The following is a 12,780-nucleotide window of genomic DNA, read 5'->3' as shown; positions in this document are numbered from 1 at the left end:
CCGGTGCTTGATTGAGGAGATCATGCTTGGCATTTAAGAGTGTGATGGCTGCTTCATGTTATTTACTGTCCTCCTTTTGTCGGTTGCTTTGCTTGGTTCACCTTTCTGGTTTTGCACAGTGCAATGAGTGTGATGGTTTTGTCGCATTATTTTGCACTTCGATTCCCTCTCTCTTTGGCATGCCTGCGTGTCGGTGTGGCTATGGTTAATGCCTAACGTCGGAAAACATCTTCTTATTCTTTTGTTTTTTTTCCAAAATCTTGGCAAGGCGCTTCTTGAACCTTTCCATGTTAATTTTTTAGAAAACAAAAAATACCCTTGGACTTTTCACCTAATGCCAAATATATCCTCTCTCCATGTATTAACAAAGATAGGAAACACGTTGCTGTTTTACTGTGCCTTTCATTAAAATATTATATTGCGCATCAAGGCAGCCTCACATCAATTTTGTCCTACCAAGAGATTTTCGGGTGCTCTTTCAGGGGGTAATTTCAGCTTTTTCAACGACATCGATTGATCATTAAAATATTATCAGGGGTTATTATTATCTTTTTCCTTTTTTAAAAAATATAATTACTTATTTGACCTCAAGCTCAAACAAATTGAACTGCTAGCAAAGGATATTCATGTCTTTGCATTTCTTCAAGATCATGAAAGAGTCTTTCTGCCCTTTCAATTGGGAAAAAAAAATAAAGAAAGAGCTAGTGATGTTTTTGTCTTTTAACATGAGTTTTTTTTGTTAAATGCAGGAATAACTAGAGGTGTTTTAGATGTTTTGCACTATTAATTAATTTTTAAATTAAAAAGCATATCTCCTGGAGCTTAAATGATGCTGTATTAGTACATTCATGTTTTTGGGATGTTGCTTGTGGTGTATTTCTATAGCAAAATATGTTATCTTATTATGTTATAAAAAACACCGTTTTAATTATTTTTTTTATGGTATTATATGTGGTGGTATTTGATGAATGGTTTATTGTTGATAATTGTATTTTTTTTCCTTGTTTCTCTCTCTCCCCCACTAGTAAAAGTGTGCATCGGTTTTTTTTTATTAGTTTCTCAATCTTGATCATTATAGTTTTTATTGCATATTTTAGTCTTTGATCCTTTTAAAATTTTTTTTGATCATTTCAATTTCATCATTAAATTGCAATTTGTCATGTATTATCATTTTTATTTTTATTTTTATTTTTTTGATTTCTAATTTATTTCTCTAGCTCTTTTGTTAAAATTTTATTGTTTTCAATTTTGTCCTTAAATCAAAGTTTATGTTATATTTTTTTTCAATTTAATCCTTATTTTTTTGATTTCTTTTATCTTTTGTTAAAGTTTTTTTTTTCAATTTAACACTCTAATGTTAGTTTTTTTATGCCCCCTAATTTTTTCTAAAATTTTAATTCTCAACCTTATTCTTTTAATTATAATTTTTTATTTTATAGATTTTCCTCTAGTTTTATTATTTAGCGTTTGGTTTGTTCGAAATTGAGGTTTTTTTATTTGTCATGCATCTAATCTAATGACACAAATCATAAGTTTTAAGAGTTGATATGGTTTAGGATTTTTTTATTTTCTTTTATAGTTCCATCATTCTATATTTGTTTTTTTAAAATATTGGCTTTGTAGTTGTCTTCAATTTTTTTTTATCAATTTATCTCACTATCATAACCTAGTTAATGAGATTTCCAGGCTTTTTTTGAATAGTTTTTTTTTTATAAATATTTTGTACTATGTTTAATTTTGTATTGATTTTTTCTACATATAAGCTTTATTTTATAAAAAAAAATACTTATTTTGAAATAATATTTTTGATATATTCAATCTTGCATAATATTTATTATTTTATTTACTCAATTTTATATGTTTCTATTTCTATTTGTATTATCTTTTATTGATTTTAATAAACAAAATTTGATTGGTATAAATAAGTAAATATCTTATTTTACAAGATTAAATATTTTAATCTACATTAATTTCTTATTTTTTCTGGTTTCTATTTTAATTATTGTTAAAAACTTTTTTATTTTGCTTATTTATATTAATGGTTATCAATTTATTTCATTTGATGCTTTGATAAAAAAATTATTTATATTCTAAGATTTTTATGTGAAACAAATATTAAAATAACCTGTTTTAACTGGTTTTTTTTATTAAAAAAACATTACAGCCTGTGAGTCAAAATATCCAGTGTGGGTGTGGGTGTGGGTGTATATTTATATACATTCTCATCTCCTAATCCGAGGAGATTGAAGAAGCTACGTCTACTGTTCACAAGCGGAAGAGGATATCGAAGATATGTCTAGACTCTTATCCTTCTCTTACTGTAAAAACCAGAGGTTTGGACGGGAATGGTGGGGAGCGAAGATCTGTGTTTCCTTAGATTCTAGGTTTTTAAGGTTTCCGCTTAATAAATTTCAAAAAAATAAAAGAAAAGGGAAATATTATAAATAGGAATTACTAATCTTAACTACAAATCCGAGTTATTATGGCTACATTTTAAAATATTTTTTATTTAAAAAATATCAAAATAATATATATTTTTATTTTAAAAAATTATTTTTAAAATTAGTATATTCAAATAATTTAAAAATATATAAAAAATAGTTTAAAACAAAGAAGAAAAATAAATATTTTTTTTTTCAAAAACATTGATGCATGTGTATTTTTCATCTGCTTCATTTTGCTTGGATTCCAGCTATTCAAAAAATTAAGTATTACTCTATATTCTGTTGTCACACTTAGATGTCAAGGCAACACCAACGTCAAGCTTTCACCATCGGACTTGGAAATATAACGAAACGAACTGGTGAATTCCAAGAAAAAAAAAAAAAAAAACTGTACAGAATGCCTTTTTACATGGAGGGTTCCTGCATTTCAAAATCTCACGTGTGTAACTAGATTTGGCTTTCCGATTCAGATTCAAAGATTTTAGAACATTTTCTGACTTTTTTCTCCTTTATAAAAAGAATGCAACAGTGCTAAAATTTTACCCAATTTTCAGGTAGTGTGTGAGTCAATAGCAGGCAGGATCTGACAGGAACAATGTTTTCAAGAATAAAAAAAAAAAAAAAGAATATCAGCCATCTTCTATCTCGTAAGTTTTTTTTGTGTGGTTTAATTTTCTGTGGACGTAGTCAGAGCCAAGAAAAACATACGGATATCTCCTCACGCTTTCCCTTGATTAAATTGAAATCAAAGAAACACCCTTCTGATGGTCCTGGCAGCGACACGGGAAATCAACCTTCCAGCCAGATCAGCCGGCAAGAGAAGTAACTGCTGTTGCAATTCTGGTGGAAGCTGCCACGTGTTTTTAACAAGTTTAGTCAGTATAACAGATATTTAATTTCTTTTATCCCAAAAAAAAACCTTCAGATGCCACAATATAACTGGCATATAACTTTGGATTTCAAAAGAAAGTCTTCTCTAATAAGCCCTCATCTATGCGAGAAACAAATTGTTTCAGGTCTAACAATTTAATCTCGATAATCTTATTAAAGTATAACCCAATTTCAAACAATTCTCAGTGATTGTGTGTGGTAATTTACGTGTCTGCCATTATTAATATTTGCCTTCGCGTCTTTGGGCATGCACGTTGTATCTATGTATGAATAGATCAGAGCTTACCTCAGGGATAACAGAAAGGATGGGCAGAATCACCTCAACTGATGGAAATTGATAAAAGATAAGTGATGCTTCCTCCGAGTGCATGTTTTGATTCTTGGATGGGACGGTCCTTTCCACTTCCTACAAGATAGTAACATATGCTACAGCACAAGGTAGAATAGATTATAAGCCAAAATAGAAATGTTAAAATTATTGCCCTGTGGAAGACGCTACTTTCACACATTGAAAGCGTGATATTCAACATCGACATGTTTTCTCAGAAAAAGAAGAAGAAATAGTTGATACATTGAACTTCTTCTTTTTTCTTCCTTCAAAATATCCTTACAAGAGAGATGAGAGACAATAGTGGAAGAATGGGTGTCGTCTTCTAGTTAATTTTAGCATCAAATGCAAGTAAAAGCTCCATTCAAAGAATTTCACTATCCTTTTATATAGCTAATCTACCCCTACATGGCAATATCACCTACTTTAAACACATCTAAAAAGCCACAATGTACCCAGTCAGATTAAATCACGAAGCAGGTTCTACAGTTTCCTGCAGAACACTCATGAGTCACAATGCAGAAGATGTAATTTCCTTGAGCTTGGTGGTGGATGACTATGAAAAGAGTGTTTTTAGTGATAACAAGTCAAACATCAATTTTAAATAGCCTTCCAATCAAATACATATATGCATTCAAGTGAGCATTCATAATAAGAGGAGGATTTGCATCCAATAATTCATATACTATTCTATTCTAAAAATTTTGATTTATGGCGGATGGTTGGACTTAACAAAACCACATCCAAAAGAATAGCTTAGGCACATTTCTTACTTTCCCTTGTTCAGAAAATGAGTGTACCGAACCCTTTCTAACAAAATAAGCGCAAGATCTTACCACAGGTGAGCCTCCATTCTTTTGGAAACCTGAAAGGAGTAACATAAGCCGGCGGAAGGTTCTCAAGTTCATCATGTCTTCTTTAGTCATTGAAGAGGAAGAGGAAGCAGCAAAAGGAAAAGGAATGCTTGTGCTAGCCATATAAGTTAAATAATCAAGAGTTGCTAGCCCAAATGCATCCAAACCCTGCACACATTTTTAAAAAAAGCAATTTAAAATCTAGAAAAGCAAAGAGAGCAATAGAACATAACATTTATTATTGCAGATAATTTTGACAACTACGACTCACAGTCACTAACCATAGACATGACATGAACAAAACCAGAACACTTGCCTTGGCAATTTCTTGAAGGAGTATTTCCCTCACAAAGGCACCCTACCAATACATCCAATCAAAGATTTAAAATACATTAAAATTAAACACCTCGGTTTGGGGGGGGGGGGGGGGGGGGTGAGGGAGAGAGACCTTCTCTGTTAACATGAAGGAAAGGATTTGCTTGACAGCCACTTTGGAGTCATTGTCCTCTAATTGGCTTTTAACCAAGGCCTTCTCTGTTCTGGCGCGAAGGGACTGCCAGAATTTGTTTAAAATTATGAGCACATTAATTTTATGAAAATAAAATATCAGAAGAGAGAGATTAAAGATACAAAAAGATTTATTGTGATGTTTAGCTGGATATGCACATTTACTATCACCAACGAGATTAAAATATTAAATAAAACAAAAAATGCTAAGTTCCCAAAGCGTGATTGCTGAAACGAGGGATCTGGTAGCCACCAAAGAAAATTCTGAGTTTCAGTGATCTATTATAATAGCATAATAAACAGCAGCCAATTTGTTGAAAAAAATTTCCCAAGGCCACGAAACCAAGGTAGGACAAATAGGGAGTATTACAACCTGAAACCATTAATAGCTTTGTTGTAACAGAGAGTGAGATGACAACATTTTTCTTCTGCAAAACCAGTGCCCATTTGGCAATGAAAATCATGCTGAATACAACTAAAGCGAGCGGAATGAAGTTAATGGTACATATCAACTTACATCATGTTAGCTATGGGTCAATTTGGATTACAACCCTCATTCAAATGAACCGCTTTAATTTGGACACCTCCATTTTCAATTTGTATTATAACCGCAATGGTAAAACAATGGCTGGAATCCCATCGCAAAAAGTCTTGACAGTTGAAGGGGTTCAAATCTAAACTTCTCAACTTGGTAGTTATATTTCAAATCAACCTAGAAAAAGTTCCTGTGATGTTATTAATGAGGTGAAGAGAAAAATGGATAATCTCACCTCTGAAAGCAGCAACTCTAGACGATCAATTCTGAAAACACCTTTCTGCAAAGAAAATGGTTAGAAGCAGAAATTAATATATTTCAATATCAAGTATATACACCAACAGCTTGATAAAGGAAAAGAATGAAATAAAACACAGGATAAAACTTGCAAATCCAAAAATATAAATTACTTATTACAGCCACCTCATAAAGAAGAGCTTGCAAAGATGACCTCAACTTTGGTGAGCTATCCGTCAGTACTTTTCTAGCAATCCACGGATATGTGCTACCCAAAACTTTGTAATTTGGATTAAAACTGATAGCAATGCCTTCCAAAACTGCAAGACTAAAGGCCAAAAAAGATCAAAGATTTTAAGTAGGCAATATAGATATTAAACAAAAAGAGAAATCAACAATCTTGAACAATGGAAAATAATGCACAGTGAAATATGTCAGTTAAAGTAGCAAAGAAAAGCATGACTACCTCCGGATAACAAGAGAAAAATATGAAGGAATTTGAAATTTGAGCTTGTACCTGTGAATAAAAAAAAAAAAAAATTCAAACTCAAAGAAAACTTAAAATAATATAGTTATCAATATACGTAACATACAGATACGATTTTATGTTTCTGGTTCAGTCACTGTATCATTGTTGAGATTTTACAAACAAAATTTGTAGAGAATTTATCAATTCAATTCAGGTCTAGATGAGTAAACAAGTGAAATAAACAATCATCAGAGGCACGCAGCATTACATAAACTTGGAAATCTCAAGAAATCCAATGAGTAAACAAGTGAAATAAACAATCATCAGAGGCATGCGGCATTACATAAACTCGGAAATCTCAAGAAATCCAACTACAAGGAGAAAAAATACATGTAAAGTTGTAACATGGTGGCAGCATATCGACAACAAAGGTAGCATGTATAAATGCTACAAAAACCATTTTGTGATGTCTACTCTTAGCATCATAATGCCTTATAGGGTATGCATTTTCTTCCTTTCTTTAATTTGCCAGATTAAGCATTTTAATTTGGCAATTGCAAAATAACCAACTTCCTGAGTACATTTATTTAACAATTCCCAGCCAAAGTATTGGTTTCTAAGGAAAAAAAGGAAAAGAAAAGAAACCGATAAAATATATGTTGAACCACATTAGTGTTTCTCTCAATAACATGGTCCACTCACTGTTTAACATTCATAAAGCATATATCCTGCAAACATAGGTGCACTCAAGATGCTCACATGGTAGCTCCCAAATTTCCCAAAAGGTCTCCAAAACTTATATTGCTGACTCCTTTAGCAACAGCCTTTTGGAAAACATCTATACACAAACATTATAAATGATGTCAGGACAATTTAAAGCTTTTGTAGACATTTGTTTTGGAGACATAATAATAGGAATTACTAGGAAACCAAGGCCAATGCAGACATAATAAAAGGTACCTGTTAAAGCTTTTGTAACCGCCTCCTTATCTGAAGTTTGCGGAAGAAATCTGCTAGCATGCGTAATTCAAACTTGTAAATAACAACAACAATGAGAACAAGCTCATTAGCTGTTGGCAGAAAGGAGATGGAAAAAATACCCAAGTGTGACAAAATCCTTGGCCAGCGCATCAAAATCACGGTTTACAAGATGAAGACAAGCTTCAATAAATCCATCACGGAATTCTTGTTTAAATTCACCCATCATACCAAAATCTGGTTGCAAGATATACTGAAAGTTAATTTTAAGCCGTGCAGTTCCAGGAATGCAAGCAAAATGATTGGGCATAGAAGTTTGAACAAATATCCAACAAAAACAAATGATAATAAGAACAGACAGTGCTGACCAAGAGGCAAGATGATATATAGTTCAGAATTTCGCATAATGTAGCCAGGATGAGGTTCAGATTGAAGGTTTTCGTGAAATTTTATCCTTGATTAATAAGAGAAAAAGGCTGAAGTCACATGCCATAGCATTTCAACTTTAAAACAATACCAATATAAGCTAATTTCCCATTGTATGTTCGAAGAAGGTTTCCAGGATGTGGATCGGCATGATAGAAACCGTGCTCCAGAGGCATGATAGAAACCGTGCTCCAGAAGCTGATTAAACGAGCAGTAAACTCCCACCTAGTCAGCAAAGGAAAGTCATTCAACTCAGCCACTAGGCAAATAATAAATGTCATACAGATGAATTGTTCAAGAAAGACAGGCTGCTCTCAGTTTCTTATATATCACCTCAACCAAGTAAAGATCCTTCACTTCAGACAACTTTTTCCCCTACAAAGAGCACAAAAGAAAAGGAGAAGAAGAAACATGAGAAAATCTCTTGCATGTAAAAAATACATGATGGTATATAGAGCATCTTAAAAAAGAAAGAGTTCTACTGGTAACTTGATCTTTTGGAGGAGTTTACTGGAAACAAAATTATAAGGAGTTGTATAGGAATGAGACCCCTAATTGCAACAACTACTGGGTTAAAATTTTCATTACTTCATTCCATTTAAGGAATGAGGGAAATAACAATATGTTAAAGTTAATTCCAATTGAATCCATCTCTTGATTGCAAAGCAAACACAATGCTACATCGTTATTTGGTGATTTGACACCCTTCTTCCTAGAGTTTGGCATGAGATTCATAAAGATGAACAAATGACAGCAACGAACATGTTAAGTACCTCAACCCATTCCATTACAAGGACCCTACGAGTTGTGTTCTCCAAATACATATATGGAACCACGACATCTTCTATACCACCATACAGCTTTCTGTTTAAGCATATAGCATAATCGTTGTTAGTGTGTAACTAGATGTGATGGAGCATTTTAGACAACAAAAATAAAGAAAACAAAAATATACAAATGTATTCCAGATTTTATTGTTATTGTTCGCTTACCTAAACTTCAGTCCATTTTTTGCTTCTTTAATATAGTCCATCTCCTGCATTCAATGTGATTTGCCTGTATTCAATATGAATCTCTAAGAATATTCCTCAAGCAAAAGTATAATTGAGATATAAATAATGCAAGTTTTGTTAACAAAGGAAATGTATAGCTTTCCCAATAATCAAACAGCATTGTAAAAGGAAATCAAAACAAAATATGCGGTCAGAAGTACGAGTTCTTCACAACTACGCATAAAGAGATCCAAACATACTCGAAAAAGACTCGATGCCCACTCATCAACAACTGCCTGCAAATCAAACTCACATTCCTTAGTCACTTGCAGATGAATTCATAAAAAGACCAGTATTTCAACAGGACATATTGAATACAAAACTTTATCCTCTTTTAGCATGAAAAAAAGTAGGACCTGAAGATCAGAATTAAATCTTCCTGCTTTCTTTACCACTCCTGCCACAAAATGCAATATTAGAATGTCTAGGGAAATAGCAGCTTGTACGCCTGGCCTCTGAACCTTAACAGCAACAACTTGTCCATTACTACGAAGCCTTGCTTGGTAGACCTTTGTTTGTGCACCACAATGACAGAGAGAGAGAGATAAGAGCAATAGTAGTGAACATTTTCAGTAAACTAACAGTTGCAAAAAAAAAAAAAATCCCCACACCGTACAATAAATCACAAACCTGTCCAAGGGATGCGGCAGCTGTAGGCTCCGGCGAAATCTCAGAGAAAATCATGTCTATTGGTGATCCAAGTTCCTGTTCTACTGTATTTAAAGCAACTTCTGTAGAAAATGGAGCTATTCTATCTTGCAACAGTGATAGTTCATCCAGATATGATGGTGGTATCAAATCCTACAGCAAATTTATGCTAATTCAAATTCTTGCCAATTGATAACTTTTCTGCCTTTTCTTTTTCTTCAACTGTATTGAAAAAAATAATATCATAACTAATTAGTATGTATGAATTAAAACAACTTACAGGTCGAGACGAAACAGCCTGAGCAATTTTTATGTAAGCCTGAACACAGAAATAACAAACACAACTTATTTTTTTAGAAAATAATCGTAACATAAATTTTAATAAGAGGAAAAAATAGAAGAAGAAGCGCAGAAACCACACAGGTCCAAGTTCAAGCAAAATTTGTCGAAGCTCTGCAGCTCTAATCTGCAAGCCACCAGCAACAACAGCAGCAGCAAAAATAAATAAAATAAAAAATAAGCACGCAATATAATAAAATTAGAATAAATATAAGAATAAGTATGATTTAATCAAAAACCTTGAACATCAGATCAGATTTCTCAGTAATACTATCAATGTAACGAGCCGCCAACCACCTGCCAAAAGTGGAACCGATTTGAAACAATCTGCGAAGCAAAATGAACGGTTTTCTCTTATAAATCGCAGCGATCTTTTTAAGATCGTAATCATTTAAAGAATCTGCTTCGCTGCTACTAAGCTTGAACAAGTAACCGGACTTCTCCGTAAACGCGTCCACATCGTTGTTGTTAACAACTCGCAGTGTTTGAGGAACGGATTTTAGCGATTTGTGATTTTTCGATAAGAAATTGGAGTCGGAATTCGAGTTAAAGAGAAAGGAATTAAGAGACGGCGAAGAATATAGTAACATTTTCTTTTGCAGTTTCTGGTTGAAGAGTGTGAATAGGTGGGAGAGGGAGAGCACGGGCAGGTAACGTCTCTTTTGTTATCCATGTATAGGTTTTCTTTATATTCTGGTTAGGAGAGTGCCAAATGGGAGGAACGTCTTGTTTGTTTGTTATCCAAGGTCACGATTTTATTGTGGTTTGTTATAATGTGTTTTTTCTTCGTGGTTTGTGATGCGATTTATCTCTCTCAATTGCACGTCTGCTGTGAGTGTTTTTTTCATTATTGAAAAAAAAAAAGATGTATGACACGGCCGGATAATTTTCTTTTGTAGTAATAAATAAATATATAGGTATTTTTTATGTGTTTTAGATGAAATTAGAAAAAAAATTAAATACATAAAAGATTTAAAATAAAAATGATAATTAAAATAATAAGGGTAAAAATAAAATAGAAAATAAACTAAAGGGTAATCACAATTTTTTTATTAGGAGTTAAATTGAAAAGAAAAATAACTATAATAATAAAAATTAAAAATAATAAAAATCAAATTAGAAAAAAATACATTATACTTAGATTGAATGATAAAATTGAAAACTAGTAAAAGTTTTATAAAGAAGCAAAAGAGAAAAAAGTAGAAATTGAAATAATAAAAATCAAATTAAAAAAAATAATAAATTAGAATTGAAGAACTAAATTGAAAATAAATTAAAATTTTATACTAAAATCAAAGAAAACAATATAGAAATCAAAAGAAAAAAAATTGAAATTAAAACACCAAAATTAAAAGAGAATCGACTTGTAATTTTTGAGGGAAAAAGAAAAAACAAACAATAAATCAGCCAATCTTTACTAATATCTAATTTACTTAAAAAAACATAATGATATTTCTAATAACATCATAAAACAATATATTTTTTGTTATTATAAGACGTCTTACCATATAGTGTTTATAGTGTTTAAATTATACGAGGGTGTAAAATGCTTGCCAATAATTTTTTATATTTAAATACTAATTAATTAATCTAAAAGAATCAAATTGATATTGATGGTTAAAGAATTAACCAAAAAACATGTGTGAAAGAATAAAAAGCCTTAGACTCATGCTTTATTATTTCTTGATTCAGCGACGAAAAATGTCTTTTTACTGTATTTTTAAAGAATAAAAATACTAAAATGTCTTTCACTAATAATTTAAATTTTTTAATTTAAAAAATAATTAATTTATTTTATTATTCTTAAAAACATGAAAAAATCAAATGTACCCTTAATGTAATTCTTGATTACTGATGAGTTATCGGAAAGGGCCAAATAACCCTTGACTGACGAGCTTTTTTTTTGCCCCCCTGAGAAAAAGGGTAATACATTACAACAATGAATGATAATTTTAGTCCGGCTTCACAATGTTTTGGCTACTCCATCTATACTTTTTTATTAATTCAAGCTGTTTATCATTAATTATTAGTTAAAAACTAAGTCTCCATTATCTAAAAGAGGTGTTGCACAGGGGCGACAATTTCACTCGAAGTTATAGATACCAACCTAACTCTTCTAGTCAAATTTTTCTGGATAGTTATATTATCTCATGGGTAATGGATAAAGTTTGAATGTTGCAAAGGCTGATGTCAACCCCGCCGGTGTCATATATCTCTACCTCTCCATCTCTCCCGACCACCCTCCACATCGGATGGGCGGCAGCTCAGAAGATGCATATTTTGTTCGAAAAGCCTGCTGGGCTTGATGTTGGAGAGTTTGATAATATTTTGGAATTAATGGACCGCAAATTTATAATGTCATCATTGGAAAGCATACTGTGCGTTGCTACGGCCATTTGAAAATGTCATTCATCCTGTATTTTTAAAATTTTAATTTTTTTATTTAAAATTAATTTTTTTTAGTGTTTTTGGATAGTTTGTTATATTAAAAATAATTTTTAAAAACTAAAAAAATATCATCTTAATATATTTTTAAGTGAAAAACACCTTAAACTATAACTACTATCCCAATTCCAAATAGGCCGAAGAGATCTTTGATGAAAATGCTATTTAAAAACCCAAATTTGTAATATGTGTTTTAAATAGTGTAAATATAGGTGTTTTTTTGTTTACATGCACTTCGATGAATGGTAAAAAATCATTTAGAAAAGCTATTTGTATTTTAATATACCTGATATACAACTATTTTAATAATTTAATATGACCTGGTTGACTTAAAAGATCTAAAAATAACCCGAATGATTCTTAAGCAATCTAATATTAAATGATAAAATTAAAAATAATTTAATTAAAAAACTCGAGTCAATCTTGGTGAATTTATCAAACCCATAGTATTGATCATGAAATTAGAATAATTTTATTAAAAACAAACTAAAAAAAATATAGATTTTTAAAAAGATATCAAAGAAGAAAAAAACAAATAAAAAAAACAATGTAATTAATGTGTTTTAGAATTTTTTAAGATGTGTAGGAATAGTATTTTTGTATTAAAAAATCCTAAAATAACTTTTT

General features: G+C 31.4%; 1 protein-coding gene and 1 long non-coding RNA gene across 2 annotated transcripts; one reads left to right on the top strand and one right to left on the bottom strand.

The window, feature by feature from the left end:
- Positions 1–2,824: 2,824 nt before the first annotated feature.
- Positions 2,825–10,426, bottom strand: LOC105126936 (uncharacterized aarF domain-containing protein kinase At1g71810, chloroplastic). The gene is given in 22 exon segments (XM_011027985.1): positions 2,825–3,294; positions 3,622–3,741; positions 4,500–4,685; positions 4,834–4,875; positions 4,966–5,070; positions 5,795–5,839; positions 5,983–6,124; positions 6,263–6,313; positions 7,025–7,103; positions 7,226–7,275; positions 7,366–7,480; positions 7,761–7,863; positions 7,865–7,894; positions 8,003–8,044; positions 8,443–8,533; positions 8,662–8,705; positions 8,922–8,957; positions 9,078–9,230; positions 9,352–9,522; positions 9,650–9,688; positions 9,791–9,835; positions 9,948–10,426. Coding segments are annotated over 22 exon segments (2,145 nt in total). The 5' UTR covers positions 10,299–10,426; the 3' UTR covers positions 2,825–3,189.
- LOC105126935 (uncharacterized) lies at positions 6,320–6,886 on the top strand. The gene is made up of 2 exons (XR_842517.1): positions 6,320–6,533; positions 6,609–6,886. It is a non-coding gene; the product is annotated as an uncharacterized LOC105126935 (long non-coding RNA).
- Positions 10,427–12,780: the final 2,354 nt, after the last annotated feature.

Source organism: Populus euphratica, unplaced genomic scaffold (assembly GCF_000495115.2).
Source record: "Populus euphratica unplaced genomic scaffold, PopEup_1.0 scaffold30.1, whole genome shotgun sequence".
Taxonomy (NCBI): Eukaryota; Viridiplantae; Streptophyta; class Magnoliopsida; order Malpighiales; family Salicaceae; genus Populus; species Populus euphratica.
This window is presented reverse-complemented; position numbering and strand designations above follow the sequence as displayed.